Source organism: Echinops telfairi, unplaced genomic scaffold, assembly GCF_000313985.2.
Source record: "Echinops telfairi isolate 266 unplaced genomic scaffold, ASM31398v2 ScPeMD7_18;HRSCAF=68, whole genome shotgun sequence".
In the NCBI taxonomy this organism is placed as follows: domain Eukaryota; kingdom Metazoa; phylum Chordata; class Mammalia; order Afrosoricida; family Tenrecidae; genus Echinops; species Echinops telfairi.
In genome coordinates, this window is record NW_022103915.1 from 27,582,645 (window position 1) to 27,602,479 (window position 19,835).

Sequence of the window (19,835 nt, forward strand, 5' to 3'; positions counted from 1 at the left end):
CCACTTCCTGGATGGTCATGACGTGTGTCCTGGGCCACTTCCTGGATGGTCATGACGTGTGTCCTGGGCCACTTCCTGGATGGTCATGACGTGTGCACCCGCTTTTTGGCAGTTGTGTCAATTCGTCTCGTGGATGATGTCCCTCTTTTTCACTGGCCCTCTACTCACACGCCATGATGTCCCTGTCCAGGGATGGGTCTTTCCTGATGGCGTGTCCAGGGGAAGCAAGCCAATGTCTCATAGTCCCATGGACTACATCATAAGAACCAAACAAACAGAATCAACACAACACGATCATCCACTAACATGATGTCAACCGCTGCCAGCCGCCCCCACCCGCCCCATCCTTTCTGCCCTTCTCTGGCTACGCTTCTACTCACCCCAGGCCAGCTCTACCCTGGGGTCAGACGTCTTCTTACAGACCCCACCTCCCTGGCCACGGGGACTGGTCTAAGAATGGACACTGGCCTGAAGCTAAGGCCATCAGAGCCCCAGTTCGGAATTGGATCGGTTGAAAGTGCAGCGGGGGAAGGACAGCGCTGGGTGAGGGTCAAGGTGGGAGGAGGTGAGGCTGAGAGCTGCCGGGACCAGTGTCCATATCATGAAGGGAACAGACTGTGGGCATAACAAGAGGAAAAGGGCAGAGAGAAGAAGCCTCTTGGCAGGGCAGCCCAAAGGCCCAGCTCTACCGAAACCCTACCTAAAATGGGGTTTCATGAAATAAGACATTCACCTTTCAGCTCGTTCAATTTGGGGTTTTGTCCCTCAAACCCCAAAAGACCTGATGCGCCCACCCAACCAAAGACCACAGGCCGGCTGCTCTGTTCCCTGGGCACCAGATGAGCTGGCCACAGCACTGCCCAGCATGTCTTCTCCCTCGTACGCTGCCCAAGTGGGCATGGCCTGGCACCTCCCGTCAGTAACTGCACTCTCCCTCCACCGGCCACCTCCAGCCCACCTTCTCCAGGAGCCCTCCTCTGAACTTCCAATGCCGCAGCCCGCAGCTGAGTGCGCCACGGTTCTCTCTGATTCCCTTTGTGTGTGGTTGTGTGCTCCGCTTGGGGAGGGCGGGGTGGCAGCTCGGATGTACTCCCAACCCCCAGAGCAGTGGCACAGAGCTGAGGGCCTATCAGTCGCTCAACAAATCTGTCTTTTCTGAATGAGCAAAGCAGCAAGTGGCAGGTCCCAAGCTCCCTGCGGCCGGTGAGGCAGGGCCATCGTGAGCTCAGGCTCTTAATCTGGAGGAAATGTGTATGATGCCGCCCACCCACCCGCTGGGCTTGGACCCCACCTGCCTGCTGTGTCTCAGAAATAGGCACGTACCTTGAGCTTGTTCTCTGGATTGAAGGCCAACTGTTGTGTCGATAGAATGCCACCATGCCACTCTCACTTGGGAGGGGTGACAGAAGGGCATAAAGAACCCTGGAGAATACTATCCCTGCCAGGGATGAGCTTATGAAAACATGGCTACCTCAAAGTCAACAGGAAACCACAGATCCCCCAAAGGGTGAACCCAACTCGAGGCCATTTGGGCTTCTTAGAAGCAAGCCCAGCCTCGTTCCAGGCTCCGTGGGTCATACTCCCTCAGAGAACAGGGCCGTGCAGGAGCAGCACTGGGAGCACCTGGAGTCGGGAGACCTGGGGTCTCTAGGTCCTGTTTCTATCATCGACTAACTGCCCCACTCTGGGCGGGTTCCTTCCGCTCTCCGCGCCTGTTTCCTCACTTGTGAAAGGAAAGGGAGTGGACGAGACAGTTTCTATACTGGCCCAACCCACGCCGAGTGACCACGCTCCTGGGTGGCATCTGTTGAAAGCGTGGTCGCCAAACAAAAAGAGCCAGTTTTGCCAAACTCCAGGAAGAGCCAGGCGCCAGGCGAAGTGCTGGGTGCAGCAGGGTTCCAGCCTTCCAGTATCCTCCCATCTTCTCAGTGCCTGCACACAGTACCCACAGCTGCCATCCACCCAGGACGGTCCATGCGCCAGACACTGCTTTTCCATGGGTTGTACCTCTCAATCCTTGCCCACCCCTTCAAATGAGAGCTCTGTGGTCATCTCATGTCTGCAGATGAGGGCTAACTTACCTAAGACGATACAGCTACAATAGGGTAGTGTTTGGGATTCGAACAAGACTCACCATCACAGCCCGTCTGTCACAGCACCTCAGAAAGGATCCTTGGGTCTTCCAGGACACTACACTGGATCCCTTGCCCTTTACCCACATTTTAGGTGCTGTCGTCACTGCCAGCTGCCTTCAAGTTGGCCCCTGACTGGCAGAACAAAACACCGCCCAGTCTATGCCCTTCCCATGATGGGCTGTGCACCAGCCACTGGAACCCAAGGGTTTTCACTGGTTGCTCCTGGGCAGTGGATCGTTAAGCCTTGGTTTCTGGTCTACCTCAGTCTGGAAGCTCTGCTGAAACCTCTTCAGCATCACAACATCAAACCTCTACTAGCAGACAGGTGAGGGCCATGCATGAGCTGAGCCCAGGAACTGAACCCACATCTGCCGCATGAAAGGTGAGACTCCTACCACTAACCCACCAATGCCTCCTATTGCTTAGACATCACAAATCACAGTCATCATCGCATACAGCCCCCACAAGAATGCCCCCAGGAAGCAGCAGAACCAAGAACCAAGAACAGAGGTGGGGGTCGCCATAAGGACAGCAGACCCATAGTATCCCAGGGGGCTTAGCAGGGGTGTCTTGGGCCTGGTGCAGTCTCAGCTCATAGAGCATCCACTCCTGAGCACCTTTGCTGAGCAGGAGAAGGCCATCCAAGGACGGAAACCAAGGTTCAGGGGAGGTCAGTTCAGCCAGGCAGGGTGGCCAGTGATGGCCTCATGAAGTCACGTGCACACTGGAAGCAGTTCTGCAGTTCAGTTTGACAATGTTTACGCATCCCCGTCAGGAACAAAGGCCCGATAGGGGATCAAGACGGTCAAGAAGGCAACTAACGGCGAAGACGACAGGCAGCCATGAGCCTCAAGGGGCAAAGGCAAGGAAGCACGTAACCCAGAGCGGCACTAAACACACAGAGCGGCACTAAACACACACCGAACCCGCTGTCGTCGGGCCACCCGGACTCATGGTGACGCTAGACAACAGCGAAGAGGTCCCCCTAGGCTTTCGAAGGCCGTCATCTCTATGGGCAAAGAAGCCTGGTAGCACTGTGGGTTAAACTGTGTGGGGCTGCTAGCCACACTGTCACGAGTTCACAAGGACCAGCACTCTTCATGAGGAAGATGAGGCTATCTGGTCCCAGAGAGTCTCGATCTCAGAAACCCCTGCACAGAGCCAGCATGAGTCAGAACAGACTCAGTAGCACCGGAGGTTTGGTTGTTTTGTACTGTTGGTGGGTTGTAGTGGGGTTTGGGGTTGCTGTTTTTTGGGGGGGGTTGTCAATCTTCATGGAAGCAGACTGCTACACCTTTCAGCTGGTGGGGTCAAGCCCCAACTGTGGGCAGCAGCCGAGCCCTTCACTGCTCACACCAGGACCCTGCGGAGCGCTCGTCAGCCCACTCCCTGCCACGGCGCTGATGCTCCAATCGCACTGCCCCTGTGTGTTCCGAGACAGTCACTCTTTCCAAGTGTGGAAACCTCATCTTTGTCCAAAGGGGCAGCTGGTAGCTTCAAACTGCTGACCCTGCAGTACACAACCCAACTTGTAACTCACTGCGCCAGAGCTCTCACAGGGGACAGGAAATAACCCGACTGGAGGGCTTGCGAACACCAAGGGCAGGAAGCTCACCAGAAATTATGCCTCGGAGATCCATCTGAAAAGTATGGTTCATGACCACACCTGTCCCATGGGGTTTGAATGATAAGTGAGGTGAACTAAATAAATAAATCTTGAAAACCTGGTAACCGTGCAAGATATGCGCATATTGCCGCCATTGGCAATGTTGCTGCTGTTCTACGGTCACCATCAGAGCTAACAGGATGAGAAAGAGTCCAACGAGTCAAAGGGGCCTGAGCAGGCCTGGAAGGAGCCGCCAGGGCAGCACTGTTTGAGAACGGCATTTACCCCCCCCACTCCCCCACCCCACGCAGCGAGCGCAGCGGCTGTGGGAAGAACAGGGGGGCTGCCGCTGGGGGGCTGGCTATGGGTCTCCGGTCCACGCGCAGAAGGGAGCCCATCTCTGTGCGATTCACCCAGACTATGAAATAACCGGGCTGAAGGTGCCTCCGGAGCCTGTGTCCCTGGGTGGGACGGAGGCAGGCAGCGGCCAGGGGGCTCAGCACTGCAGACTGGCAGAGGAGCCTGGCCACCGGCCCGCCCCGCCCCCGGGGACTAATGAATGGGAGCCCATCGGTCCTGCTGACATGATTGCTTCCCGCCATCCATCTCCCACTCCTTCAATTACCATTGCGCGGCCGAATCTCTCTCATCAGTGATGACAATCTCCTTGTGATGGCCAGCATTATTGGGGGGAATAGTTTTTCTTCTTCATTATGTTTTTAATATAAATGTACTTTTTATGGAGAGCTGCTGGGAAGGGAGAATGAGGCCAAGCCCCGGGGGTGGGGAGAGGAGGGCGGTCTCTTACTGTCGCCTGCCATTGCTCCTCCCCTCCCCCACCGCACCCCCTCCCCAATTACTTAAGGGCCTCCAGAGCCTTCTGGTCATTCCCAGAACAGTCCCTCCTCTGTGTCCTCAAGGACCTGGTGGGGGTGGGGGTGCGGAAGCAGCAACCAGAGGGACAGGGTGGGAAATCAGAAGTTGGGCTTCTGAGGGGAGGCCCTGAAAGACAGGATCTCCCACCTTCCTCTCTCTCAGATTCCCTTCTCTGAGGGAAGCCAGCCCCGGGTCAGGAGGACTCTCAAGCAGCCCTATATAGGGAGGGCCATGTGCTCAGGAACCCCAAGGTCGGCCACCAAGAGCCAATGTCAATGTGCCAGCACCCGTTGGAACCAACCAATCCTCTAGTTTCAATCAGGCTTTCAGATCACTGTGGGCCCCCAACACCCAGAGGGCACCCTCGTGAGATCACCTACCGGAACCATTCCCAAACTTCCACTGAGATTCGGTGAGCTAGTAAGTGCTTATGGTTGTTTAAAGGCAAAAACAGACACATAAATACATGTGAGTACATTTAAAATCCTAAGGAGGAGGAAGAGGCAGGGCCTGCGTTGGAGACACAGCGGTCTCAGAGAGCAAGCAGCGCTGCCTTAGGGGCAGGCCCGATTCCTGCCAGCCCCCTGGGCAGGAGAGGCTCTGCTGGGCCCTTCTGCCCAAATCTGCCCTCTCCGGGGAGCTATTCTCATCCGGAACACACCCCCACCACCACCTCAGCTCCACCAGGATGCAAGTCAAGCTGCCATCTTGCTGGGGAAGAAGCCTGGAGCAGTGGTCCCGAGTCCAACACAGCCACCGTCCCCATGACCCTGGGTACCTCCATCTTCCACACTCAGTCGCCAAGTCAGCTCTGGGGACCAGAGCCCAAGGGTGAGAGGCCCCAGCTCCAAGGAGCTGCACCTGAAGGGCCTCGGGGACCCTGCCATCATTGGCACTGGCCTGCTGAGCAGCCAGCAGCCCTCCGAGGGGCAGGCAGGGGCGCTCGACGAGTCTAGAGGAAGGCGGTCATGGCAGCCCAAGAGCTTTCCAACTGTGGGCGGGAGAAATCCAATTGGATGGACACTGGGCAGGGGGTTCCAGGGAGGGGAGGAGAAAAGACGTTTCTTCTCAAAAGCGTATCGGGGACAGAGAGCTGTGGCAGGTGCCGGAAGGCCTGGCTAAAAACCAGGCCCTGCCATTTACTAGTCTCTCTGAACTTTGTTGTTATCTTTTGCCCCTGTGTTAATTCTGACTCATGACGACCCCAAGGGAGAGACTAGAACTGCCCCTACCATCTTTACCAAGACAGACTTTCTCCCTTGTGGCTGCTGGGTGGGTCTGAATTGCCAACCCTTCAGCCAGCAGCTGAGCTGACCCACCGTACCACCTGCGCTCCAGAGGCCCCTGCAGATGTACAGCACCCAGAAATAATATCTCCCGGCCAGAGGCTCAGTGCCGGGCATGTTCTCAGGGCCCCACGTTCATTAACTCACTTAATCCTCACGGCCGCCTGAAGTAGCAGTTACTGTTAAAAACCTTCATTTCAAGGATGAGGGAGCGGAGAGACAGAGAGGATAAGGCACGGGCCCAAGGTCACATGCGAATAGACCAAAGAAGCCATTGGGCTCCTGCCCACCCACCTGGAGCTCCAGTATTGCGGGGAAGCAGGACAAAGGAACGAGGGTGTCGGCCCGGCCCTCAGAAAGGCCCCACCGAGGAGAACCGAATGAAGGCCCGGCAGAGCCATGCAGGCTGGAGGAAGGAACGCTCAGAAGAGTCACCCTGTCTTCCTTCTAAGTTCTCACAGGCCAGCAGAAGAGTCTCCACAGTGTACGGGCCACCGTCTATCCATACCGCCCCTTTTTCAGGCTCCGCAGCTCCCCGACAAGGCTCTGCTCCACAACCAACGCTATCTACCAGAGACCCTGGGCACACAGCCCCTGAGCTACGGCTCCCCTCTCTGCCGTAGCTCCTGCTGCTCCTCCTACCCAGAATGTCTCCGGGGAGTCACCTCCACCAGGCCTCACAACCAGTCACGTCCTCACTGGAAGAGCGACTGTGTTCTGAACCTTCCTTGTAAGCCTCGAGCACAAGACCCAACATGTCACCCTCCACTGACATCAGCGAGTTCTAACCAGGCAACCAGGTGTGTGTTCTCCCACTTGATGCTCGGGGGAGCCTGCCTCTTCTCCTCTGAACTCTCTGGGAAGTTGAAGGCCGACGGCCCAGGAAGCACCTACCCTAGAGTACCCAACTCTTCTCCTGGGCACTGTGGGAAATGGGAAGTCTTCTCCTTGCTGACTTTGGACATCAAGAGGAAAGTCCCCTCACCAGAAAGGGAAACCACGATTGGTAACAAAGAGAGCCATTTAGTGAGGTCAGTGCTCAGTGAGATCAACGGACACAAGTGCCACAAGGATGGACCCGAAGACACCGGGGACCAAGATGCCGGCACAGGATCAAGCACTGGTGCGTTCTGTTCTCCACCGGGTCGCCATGACCCGGAGCCAGATGAACGGCAAGTCACTAACAAACAAAGGGGGAGTTATAAAATAAGGTCAAGTCTAAGTCCCCACCTCACAGTACATAAGAGTGCACAAGACAGACCTCACTACCCTGCACAATGTAAGAACAACATGTAGCCAAAGCTTCCCTGGGCTGTATCTCAAGAGTGTCCTTTGGTGTGTCATACATATATCAGAGCTTAAAACAACCACACCTGATGCGAGTCTACTCAGAACAACAAACAAAGCCAGTTATCTCTTGAAATACGCTGTCATGAGATCTGATGGGTCTACAGGGCGTGTCCGTAGAGGGTTGGGAACGTGGGTGAGTGTGTCCGCGACCAAAGGTGGCCCAGCATCTCTGCTGAAGTCCCACTGTCAGTCCATCACCTAGAGCTTCTGCCCCCTGTCCCACGTTACTAAGAATGCCCAGCTATTGGGGAGACTTCTTTCAACAACCCCACCCAATCAATAGACAGGAAGCTTCAGAACATTCATGGAAAAATGGCCTCATCTCTGAACCCCACTGCTCTGAAATCTTTAAAAAGCCCCATCGCGTCTGTCTCTTTGTACATCCTTTCTCTGCTCAGGTCTGAGAGGAAAGAATTCTCCTCATTTCTGATTTTAGAATGTTCTCTCACCCAGTGCACTGATCACCATCTCCACCCCACCCCCTCACATATCACCTTCTGGAACACACATGAACTGTCACCACCCCCACTGTCTCCCCAACCTGTTCCTGGGGCCAAAAACCTCATCCATTCACCCAGATGTGCCTGCTGCGTCCCCACCACGGCCAGGCCTTGGTCAGACTCTGCCTTTGGTGGGGGCCCGCATTGCTCCTCCCCACCCACTCTTCCCTGGGTTATTCTGAACCTGGGGCTCATCCATACCACGGCACAACAGCGAGCTCCTGTCTGCTCGGTCCTGGCCCATGTTCTCCTCTCCCTCTGGCTGCCAGAGCTTTCTAAAGGCGGCCTCCGCACCAGCTGTGGAAGCTCAGCCCTTCGATCCATTGACTGGAAGACAACACTCTAGTTATCGATGGATTCCCCACGCACCCTCCTTATCCCTCCTCCATCCCACCACCTTGGAGGGTCGAAGTCAGATGCGATCCCCCTTCGGGAAGCCTCCTCCCACCGAAATATGAGGGAGCTTCAGAGACTGACTGGGAAAATCCTGTTATCCTTCAACTCCGTTTTCCCACAAACTTTTTGGAGCCTCCTTGCAGAGCCTATCTGCCTCTCTTGCTTCCCCCAAACCCTCCTCTAAGCAATGTGCTACCTCATGACCACAGACCACAGAGCCGGAAGAGGTCTGCTCCGTCCTTGCCTCACCACAGTGCCCTTCGTGGTGCCTTTTCCACCATTTCCAGCTGAAGACGCTGAGAAAGCACGACTGAAAGGATGAAGGAAGAGGTACTCAACCACAGAAGCATGGACTGCCGGGCCTGGAAGGGGCCTCACGATTGGCAGCTCAGATGAGGATGGTGTAAGGATGGGATCAGTGGATAGAATGGTGCCTGGTCCTTAAGAACAGACCTAAGAGCTCATGGGAGCCAGATTGGTCAACAGTCTCATGGCTTTGGGGCCATGTCTGCTCCATTGAGGATGCAGAGACACCACTCAAGTTCCTTCCAAAACATGGACCATGCAGGGGAGTAGAAAGAACCACCTCATTAGAGCTCCTCTTTGCAGGGATGTCCAGGTCTTGCACACCCCTCTTGACTCTCAAGCTCAGGCACCATCTGCTGGCCATGGCCAGCACTGCACTTGGTTCCGCAGTCCCCGGGGGCAGGCAGAGAACCCAGGCCAAAACCTTCCTCAATCTATTGGAGGAGACCACATCGGGCTCAGTAGAAATGACCCTCTCTCCTGAAGACTGGGCTCCTGACTACTTCCCAGAATCAGTCCCCCAAAACTTAAACCTACCATTCACACCAAGAGAAAGCGGGAGAGTCAGTTTCCTTCTGGTAATACTGAGAAACTACCAAGACAGGCACATTCAAATACACTCTGAAAACTGCTTTCCAGAAGATTCTCCACCCAGCTGAAGCTGTGCTATGTGAAGGAGAGGTACTGGCCCGGCCATCAAGAGGTCTGAAGTCGCATCCTGTCCTGCGAGCCCCAGCACAGGCCCTATTGGGCCCATCTCAGGGGAGGACGGTGCCTGCCCTCCCTTCCCCTGTCCTCTACGCTGATGGACGCGCTGCTGTCCAGTGCTGGGTTTGAGCCAGAGCCAAGGGCAAAGCACAGCCTCTCGGGCGCTGCAGTCTCCAACTTAGCCTGCACCCCGCTCTGGGGACACCCTCGGGGAGAGCCCCCTAAGCCTGGGCATGGGGTGGGTCTAGGACAGGGGTAGAGAACCTTTTTTCTGTCAAAGGCTATCTGGATATTTATAACAATATTTGTGGGCCACATACAACTATCAACTTAACGACTGGCCTGGTGTATTTGCCAGACATTCTGTGAACGCACCCTAATACAACGACTGCAACAGCTTCTCTTGGGTAAGGCGTGCGACGTGCGCTGATATGGATGACTTCGAGGGCTTCTATAGCCCTCAGGCCATACGTTCACTCGGGATGGTGGGGAGCCCGGCATAGCAGTCCCACTCCAGTACATTCTGGGGGTGGGAGCTACTCCCCTAGAAGTGCCATGGGAGGGGCTGGGGGAGGAGGAAGGCACACGGTGAGTGACTTTCTTCCGCCCTTACGCCCCCACGCTCACCCACCCCCCTTCCCACCAGCCCCTGTCCCCTCCCTCCACCCACAGGCTGAGAAAGTGTGTCACCAGGGAACAAATGCTGTCTTCCCAGGAGGGAGGAGGAGGAGGCCGGGGAGGAGGGAGGCTGCCTCTGTGCCTGCGGGGGCAGGGGGAAGAAACCAGAGGTTACGGAGCTCCCAGCCCCCTCGGCACCATGACCGACACCAGCCCCCGAGAGCACGAGGCATGTGGGGGGCCAGGAGCCACAAGCCACATTGGGGCCCGCATGGCAGAGGGGTGGAGAAGAGACCCCCAGACACAGGCCACATCTCCCAACCCTGCAGCCCACCGTGCAGAAGGGAACTTTCTCTCACTTCGCCCAGCTTGGAGGGAGCCGCTGGCCTGCTCTTGGCTGCCCACCACCCTACACGTCCCTCGACAGACAAGTTAGTGCCAAGGGTTAAGCTCCTGCTGCTCCTCCACCCCACTGAGCGCACATGCCAGCACTTCACACTGTTATTACAGTGATTTCTTTAGTTTTAATTGGGGGGTGAATCTCGTGCTGCTGGAAGGAGGGGCCGATAGTCTTGCCAATCGCATCCCCTGGGCCTGGGGCCCCTCCAACCTACTGGCTGTGGCCCGGGCCCTGCCTCCAGCCCTCCATCAGAGGGCTCTGCTCAATCCCTCCCCATTTGGCAGCAGTGCTCTCTGGAGATAGGGCTGCAGAGCTGTCACCTCTATGAGATCCAGTTGACGAGGCCTCTCTCCAGGCCAGGCCCTCACTGCGGACTGAGCATCTGTGGCTCTGGGAGGGGCAGCTGTTGCCAGCTCTACACTGAGGGGCCAACAGCCTAAGCCAGAGCTGTGTGGACCAGTGACACCACAGCAGCAGGTTGTTGTCCAACCTCTCCCACCCCCGCCCCCCAACAGCTCTTCGCCTCACTAAGCTGTCACTCATCCATCCATGGCTTCCTAATCCCACAAGGGTATCTGTCTACTCCATGCCAGACACTGCTCTGAGCACCTGTGGACACAAGGGGACAGGATAACTATGGTCATCCTCCCCAAACCACTGCTGTCTTGCAGCAGGACTGCCATACATAGCTAACCATGTCACAAGCTGTACAAGTGGGTGGGAGTGACATTCTGCAGCACCCAAAGGAGGGATGGGATTGGTCTAGGAAGAATCAGTTACGTTTTCACAGAAGAGGCAGGTTGGGCCAGGATACCCAGCATTTAGCACAGTGCCTGACTTTCGATGGATGGATGGATGGATGGATGGATGGATGGATGGATGGATGGACAGATAGGTGGAACGATGAGTGGATGGGCAGACAGGTAACAGGGTGGGTGGGTGGGTGGGTGGGTAAGTGGATGAGTGGATGGATGAGTAGATGGATGCACAAACATCTTTGAAGCACAAGGACTCATTTGATGGAGAAAAACAGGAAGACATTGTGAGCAGAGGGCAGTCTGTGGGCAAGGCCCCAGGACTCGTGCACCACGAGTCCAAGACAAGCAGCACAGTGGAATGAGAGCCACCAGCAGGGAACAGCTCCAAGCACACCAGCCATGACGTTGGCCTATTTGCTCCAGGCCAGGCACTGCACTGAGCACCTTCTGCTTATTGTCTCTCGAGATCCTCACAGCAGTCCCGTGAGGAAGCACCAGGGTTGCTCCCATGTTACAGGCACGGGGAGTCCAGAGGAGACATCGTCTCTGCAAGGACACACAGCTCGGGAGGGCACAGAGGAACTCAAGCTGGTCTGGTCTGGCTCCAGCGCCCAAGCTCAAGGTTCCTTGCCACTCTGTCCTCCACATTCTATTCAAGGGTGCTCACCCTACAGGCCATCAGCTCAGACAAGGTTGGACTGAAAGGTCATCTTGCAGAAAGACCCAAAGGATTTTCTAAGAACAGAATTTCAAAGACGGTGAGAGGGGAGGGGAAGGATTTTTTGTAGAGGCCCCTGGAGTACCCTCAAATTAGACCACAGCATTTGTAGGCCGAGGCCTGGCCCATATCTCCTACAGCCAAAGAAACAAACTCCCAACTCGCTGTCACAGTCATAGCAACCCTCCTGCACAGGGTAGAACTGCCGTGTGAGTCCCTGAGACTAACCATTCATTGGCACGGAAAGCCGGCTCACTCCTGGGGCTGCTAGTGGTTTCAGGCTGCGGCCCAAAACGTCTCCAAAATGGGCCAGCAAGGGTCCAGGCTGCGGTGACCTGCTGGGGCACCACACCTCCTGCAGGACACTGGCAAGGATTCAAAGGAGGGCAGCCGGGGCTGCCGTACAGAAGGGCCTCCGCCCCTTTCGCTGGCCCTCCAGGGGCTGGAGCGAGGATCAGAAAATCAAGGCCTGAGGAGGTCAGTGTTCCTCCTTGTGAGGCAGCACGGACGATCCCAGCAGCCTGACAACACCGGGGGTCCCGGGGCCTCCTGTCACTGGCGGTGAGGCTGGAGGCTGTTCCAGAACAGACAATTCACTAGACAGTGAGCACAGTTCGTCCGCAGAATCTCACTGCCGTGCACTAGAACTGCTTCCTGATGGTGCTTGGGGCCTTTTACCTTAATACCCTCCATCCTTTGTCTGCAAACGGGGCTCCCTGCATATGTTTGGTGCCAACATTTACAGAGACAGGGTAGGGACCAGCACCGCATTTGGTATGCAGCCGACTCTCAACACTTGAGAAACACTAGGTTGTTTTAATTGCAGGGAAGAAAAAAAAGAGTCAACAATTGCAAACAGTCCAACCAATATCCTTTACTGAGGGCCACCCAGCTTCCTCCTGGCCTCTGGGATCTCAGCCCTGAAAGGGGCGGTGAAATGTGGTTCAGCGTCAGGGGTGTGTCACAAGCAGTATGGAGCAGGAGAGAGACCCCCTCCAGGCCTTTTCAGAAGCACACTGTCCTGTCCCAAGGTCCCCCCACCCCACCCACTTCTCCCAGCAGAGGCAAGTACCTCCTTGCCAAGGTCCTCTCGGATGACCTGGCGGACCTCCTGCATGCTGCTCTGCGGGGCCTGGCTGTGCAGCACCTTCAGCGTGCTGGTGTACTCCGTGGGCAGCAGGTAGTCCAGAGCCCCCAGGTGCTGGCCCACCTTGATGAAGGTGCCTCGATTGGCGCAGCAGAGCTCACAGAGGCGCCGGGCCGAGCGGAGGTGGACCTGCAGGGAGACAGAGCAGGGCCACATGGTGTGAGTGCAGGCTACCCCAGACATGACTCCCTGCCCTGCCCCTCAGATCACCACCCGATTGGTTACTCCGCGGTGCTCAGAACACACACATGTACATGCATGCACCATGCATGCAGACACAGGCACACTTTCCCATTCCCCATTGGTACCCAGGGAAGGCAACTCCAACCTCGCACTGAGGCCCGCCTTCCCAGAAGGCACCTACACTGCCATCTCCTCCTCTCCATCAAAATGTGCCTGGGCAGGGCTCCACTTGCTCAGCGCTTTCGAGGATTTAACATCTGCTCCACTGGTGATCCATTCGGGGTACCCTGAGGCACACCTATAACATGTGATGCCTGCCGCCCAACCGTCAGACACACCATAAGCCTTCATGTTTGCTTGAGGCTAGACAATTCAACAAACGGGCACACGAACGTTCTTTCTTTTCATGCTCGCTGCAGCCCCGGGAAGCAGGTGCTGGAATCTTTAGAGATGAGAAATTCCGTTGTTGGGCTTAAAAGAAAATCTACAAACACTACAGTGACAGTCTCAGAAACCCACAGGGGCAGCTCTACCCTGTCCCGTAAGGTCACCGTGAGTCAGCATTAACTTGGTGGCAGTGCAGTTTGGAGTCTGGTCTTTGGGCTGTGGGGATGGGATGCAGGAGGCCAGGGCTCTTTTAACATATTCACCAGAATAGTCTTATGTGTATGTGTGTGTGGGGGTGGGGGTGGTGTCTGACATATGGGGTAGGCAGCTGGCAGGCTGTTGAGGGCAGAGTAGCCTTAACTTGTTCCTGGATGTCCACCTGTCCTTTCCATAGTTGGCAGGTGGTCCCCATCGGCCCCAGGCTGCACATCTTTGGTCATCACTCTGCCTAGCTGAGGGTTTGGAACTATTGGGGTCCTGCCTTCCAGGGGTTACCGCCTCGCAGGCAAACAGGGCAGTGGGCACACACAGAAGACAGAACCCTTGGGGAACAGAGTCCCCTTGCCCTGGGCTGAACACCCAAGACAGGCATACACTCTGATAAGTGCCTATGAAGGATGCCAACCTAATGAAGCTATGTTTCAGGCAATGAGACCATGTGAACAGCTGAGCGCAATTGGTGCAAAGATGGTAGGCATGTTCAGAGATCCTATATAATCGGTGGCCAAGTGACCCACCCAGGACACCGTCACCTTAGGAATGACCATGAGAAGAGAGCTGCAGCCCAGGATCCCTCCTCCCAGCAGCTGGCAGAGCGGAGGCCCCAGACTCCTCATGTCCTCCGGGATCAGACTGCTCCTGGCCTCTGCCAGACATCGCTGCCATCACCACCCACTCCAGCCCATTCTTGGGGAGCCCTATGTACACTTGACCCCTATGTACACAGACCCTTGGATTTGACACCTGGCCCAAGCGAGCCCACTGAGTCTCTTTTCTGGCAGGAAGATGCAGTAGGGACGAAATTCATCCTGAGAATTAGGTGCATGCCCCCCACAGAGCCGTGGTGGCACAGTGGTTACATGCTGGTCTGCTAACCATGAGGTCAGCAGTTCAAAACCACCAGCCTCTCCTCAGGACAAAGGTGGGACTTTCTCCTCCCCTTAAGAGTTACCAGCTGGGAAACCCACAGGGGCAGTTCACCCAGCCTCTAGAGTTGCCATGAGTCATCAAGGACCCAGTGGAAGTGCCTTTGGGTTTCTTAATGCGTACCCACGGTGCCCTGCTGATATACGGCGGCAGCGGGTTACACATACGGCCACTAACTGCAAGGTCGGCAGTTTGGAATCGCCAGCTGCTCCATGCAAGTAAGATCAGACTTTCAAGAATGACAGCCTCTGAGCCCCACAGGGGCAATTCTGCCCTGTCCTATAGTCACGATTGAGTCGGAATCATCTCAATGACGGTCAGTGAGAGAGTGAGTAACAGAGGCGTGCTCCCTGGAGTTCCGAGCTGGTACCAAGAATTAATATGCTAGGCTACTGACGAAAAAGATGGAGGTGTGAACTCATCGAGAGGTCCCTAGGAAGAGAGTTCTGGCAGTCTACCTCCAAACCCTCAGCCACTGACGCCTTTTGGAACTCAGTCCTACTCTGGCCACACAGGCCCCATGAGCATGAGTCATCCTGATAGCAACGGGCTTCTCTGTCCACTTTTCTGCATACTCCTAGACCAGTGGTTCTCAAACTTCCTCATGCCGCGACCCTTTCACACAGTTCCTCATGTTGTGGTGACCCCCAACCATAACATTATTTTTGTTGCTACTTCATAACTGTCATTTTATTATAGTTATGTGTTCCGATGGCCTTAGGCAACCCTGGTGAAAGGGTCATTCAACCCCCAAACGGGTCACGACCCATAGGTTGAGAACCACTGTCCTAGGTGAATCCATGGTTGGTGGGAGGGAATTCTCTTCGCGAAGGATGTGCAATGGGACTGAGCTGGCCAGTGTCGGGTGTGGAAGGCACGTGGGCTGAGAGAGGGTCGATGGCGAGGCTGGCCCGAGCCATGCTCGAGCCATGGTTATGAGGAAGTGAGAGAAGGCAGGGCGGACCCGGTCGCTGATGGAGTGGTGCATGTCTGTGAGAGACAAAGGTTCAGGTCCCGAGCTGAGCACCTTTTCAGAGCACATATCACTGTCCCCCAACTCCAACCCCACAGAGGTGGGCATGTGCTCACCAGCAGCGAACAGTGAGACAGAAAGGCATCCACCACGCGCGAGGCCTGAGAGGCTGGTGGGCTCAGAGCCCAGCTCCTGCAGAGAGGATCCCTGCCCCCAGCTGCCCAGCCGAGGAGGAAGGGCATTCCATCCACTGCAGAACTCTTCTGCGGTCCAGCTGGGGAGCTGACCCTCACAACACCAAAAAGAAACAGAGGCGGCAGGAACTCCCCACACTTTGTCCACCCCTCCAGGAAACACCCCAACTACCAGGCATTCCCTGGACATTTCCTACACAGCCGGAGTTCAGGGGGGCACAAATGGTGAATGTGCTCAACTGCGGTTAAGTTGGAGGCCACCCAGAGGTGCCGTGGAAGGGAAACCTGGAGCTCTATGTGCAAAAGTCAATTCCTGGTTGTGAAGGGAGCACAGCTCTCCTCAGACACACTTGGGGTCACCGTGAGCTGGAGCTGGCCCAATGGAAACTGGTTGTGTATTGTGCTGCTAGCTCTCACGGGGACTGCGGAAGAAGTAGTGCCTGCCCTGGACCATCTGGGGAGACACAGTGCAGCCACTCAGAAAACAGGGAACACGCAACACGGCGGGCCTCTGAAAGGGCGGGCTAAGACCTAAGACCACCGGAACACATAACTATAACTATAATAAAATGACAGTTATAATAACATAACTATAATAAAATGACAGTTATAAAGTAACAATGGCGGGCCTCTAAAAGGGCGGGCTGGCAGACACAACCCAGAGGGTCAGGATGAGAGAGAGGCTTGGTTCCCAGGAATGGGAAGCAGTGTGGGGCAGTGAGGAATGTACTTTCTGCCAGCTCCAAATCGACCCTTCTTCGCCCAGCTTTGTGATACGAGAGCTGGGCCCTGTATTTCTGCTCTGCCGGCATGCTGGACCCTGTCCACAAGGGCTCTGCAGGCAGCGGCAGGAGGAGGGAAGGCATATCTCTTGCTGACTCTGGGGTGCGTTTGCAGCACAGGTGACAGCAGACCTGTATGTGAGAGGCTTCACCTGATCAAGAGCCCTTACAGAGCATCTGGGCCCCCACCAACCACTAAGCTGGTGGGCACCTCCAATCGTCAGCTCTGGGACCACCCAAGAGGTTGCTCTGACAGAGCAGAGCATTTCTGGGTCGTCCCCTCCCCTCCAGCAAGCTTCTTTGCTAGCTCACAGCTTCCTCCTACAAACTAGCACAGCCTCCATCCTCTATCCAGGTTCTCCATCCCCCAGCTGGCCGCTGTGGCACACCAGTTCCAGCCCACATCCTCCCACAGATCTTTCCGCCACCTGGCAAGCTGCTCCTCAGGACCTGCCTGGGCTCATGCTTCTACCACGCTTCTTCCCCTGCTTCCTGCCAAGGCGGCGGGTCTCTGGGCAGCCCTGCCTGCACCTGCAGGTCTGACGCCCAGCCTCAGGGCTGGGCACCCTGTGCAAGGCTCTTAATCCCTCACTCATTGCTGGGCGAGTGGCCACTTGAGGCACTGCTACTTGGGAACCTTCACAGTCTGCTTTGTACCCCTTGTAGGGGTGAACTGCCTTGTCATCGCTAACAATTCTTTATGTTCCACTGTCCCTGTTCAAATGACCAGTCTGACTAGACCCTGCTTGATATGCTGAATTGGCCCCTGACATTGCATGTGAATAAAATAAGATGAAAACGGAGTACCTTCCAGATTGAGAGACCAATATAGGCAAAGAGGGTGAGGTTGGTGTGTGCGTGTGTGTGTGTGTGTGTGTGTGTGTGTTTTCTACTGAGAGATACAGGTGCTGGGGGAGATATCAGCTCCAAGACAGACCTGCTCCAGTACTTTCTTTAGACTGGACACACCTCTACATTTGTCTGACACTGGCGGCCCTCAGAAAGCACTGGCCTCGTGGGGCAGTTGGAGTTTATGTCAACTTGCACTCCTGTAGGAGTGGAATACAACCGGTCGCACAGCCTAATGATGCCTCCTGAGAGGTGTGGCCTTGTTATGAGAGGCCCTGAGGACTCCTCCCCCCTCTCTCTGGCCCTTTGCCTCCTCTGTCCTGGGCTTCTGTCTGCCTCCAGAGGTGGCCCCATGTGGGCTGCTGATGGTAGCAGCTGTCGGCTCCCTGCCATGAACTTGAGTTGGACTCGGCTGGAATGCTTTCTGGATATAAAATTACTTCTTGATATAAAGTCCCTTCTTACACATATGTGAGTGTTACTGGCTTTGTTTCTCGAGACAACCCAGCTTAACACACCTCACTGCCAAGCTCACCCTCCAAGAGCAAAGCCGGCTCTCCTGTCCCTCATGTGTAGCTTAAACAGATCTCAGACAGATGTCTCTCTGCACCTTCAGGGAGCCTGCAGGGTGCCTCTCTGGTCACAGGAGCCTAGGACAGCCCGTCTATCCTGACTCACCAGGAATGGGCACATAGCTCTTGTAGACAGAGACTGTGTGCGCCAGGTATACTCTGTGCACGCTGCATAAATGCAGACTGATGGTAACTAGCTCATGTGCTCACAGAACCAACACGCGGGGAGCTGAGTTAGCATCAACTGCAAATGGCACCCACATTTCAACTAAAGCAGCCCCCAAGTCACCTTCAACCAGCTTCTAAACAAGCAGGTGCATGTGCAGACAGACTGGGTGGAGGGTGGCAATAAGGAGCATTACTGCTCACTAAAACTTTAGCATCGTCTTTTAAGGATACAACGCACAAATTCTGAAAAACAGAGCAGACATTCTGAGCTCCAGGGTCTCTTTCCAACTCCAGCTCTTGTGTACTTCGGAATGACAATGTAGGATGAGTTTAGTCTTCCAGGAAACTGTTTGTGCAAGCCCTTCTTCTGATGGCCACCTACTTGATGGGGCATCTTAAAGTACTCAGCCTGTCAGGAACAAATACTAGAAAATCTTTATTGTTCCATGTAAATATACTCAACGAGAAAGCAAAGCTTCTACAATTTCCTAACCTCTGCACTGTCCTGAACCCAGTCCTTCATACCACACATATGTTTAAGCACTGGTGTGTGTGTGTGTGTGTGTGTGTGTGTGTGTGTGTGTGTAGTTGCTGACCTCAGAGTTTGTAACTCTCTGTAGTGGAGCAAATGTAACGTGCCATAATGTAAAGCACTGTCAATAGGGCACCTTCTCGCTACAGGTTCTACCACACATCTGTTAGCTTGTCACATACTATGTGACTAATGTGCTGCTATGATTCTGGAAGCTAGAGCCCCTGAATTTCAAATACCAGCAGGGTCACCCATGGTAGACACCTGAATTTCAGGACAGCTTCCAGACTACCACAGAGTAGGAAGAGAGACCTTGTGGTCTCCTTCCAGAAATCAGTCAGTGAAATGATAGGGTGTTAAGTGCGTCTCCAACAATCCATTTCCAACACATTCATCATGATAGCAAGGCAATTCACATCCCTGGTCCACAGTCATCGGGGATTCGCCAGGGGTTTGACCCACATGGATTTCACCTTCACTATTTTCTTTGAGCTGAAACAGCCTTAAAATGGATCAGAAGAGAGAACAAATGATATTACACTTTGTCCTAACTCCGTCTGCCATAATAGACTTTACAATGCTCTCTGATAACAGGGCTACTCACATCCCTCAACTGTGATTGGAAGGGATTCACTGGAAGTTTAATCCATGTGTGGTCCCTGCAAATGGAGTTTGGGTTTCCACTGTCATCCAGAGCCTGCAGGCCAGGTGTTCACAATGTATGCTTTGATCTCCCTTGTAATCCAGGTAAATTCCTTCTGGTTTTGTTTGCTTTTTAGTTTTCTGCTTCCTCTTCCTTTGAAGTTTTCTGTTTTACTTTGTTATTCTTGTTAGTTGTTTTTTTTAAGTTTTTTTCTATGAAATGCAGGATAAAAAAAATAAGATAAAAAGAAATGCAGGATAGGTAAACCTACAGAAACAGTAACTGGCGCAATGGTTCCTTGGGGGTATGGAAGGGAAGGTTGGGGGGAAATGGGGAACTAACAACAACGAGTACAAGAATGAAGAAAACGTTCTCAAGCTGATTGTGGTGAAGGCTGCAAACGCTTCTTGACGGGACTGGACTAGTGAATTGTATGGTATAGAAACTCTATGGCAATAAAACTCTTGGGGAAAAAATAAAACATGTACATATGCAAATATATTTAAATGAGGATGGGGAAATAGATCTATGAGCCGATATTTGTGGGTTTAGTATTAAGGCAGCAGAGGGACATTGGGCCTCCACTCAAGTACTCCCTCAAC

At 54.6% G+C, this 19,835-nt stretch overlaps 1 protein-coding gene across 3 annotated transcripts in view; it reads right to left on the minus strand.

Annotated features, from left to right (window-relative positions):
• The window catches only part of ADCK1 (aarF domain containing kinase 1), a 140,694-nt gene that overhangs the window by 63,025 nt on the left and 57,834 nt on the right, over positions 1–19,835 (minus strand). For 2 of the 3 annotated variants that reach the window (XM_004699056.2, XM_045288135.1), the window contains exon 4: positions 12,730–12,933. The exons of the other annotated variant lie outside the window; for it this stretch is intronic. In XM_004699056.2, the coding sequence (XP_004699113.1) occupies positions 12,730–12,933 (204 nt within the window). The remainder of the gene's footprint in view (positions 1–12,729; positions 12,934–19,835) is intronic. 3 annotated transcript variants of the gene reach the window in all.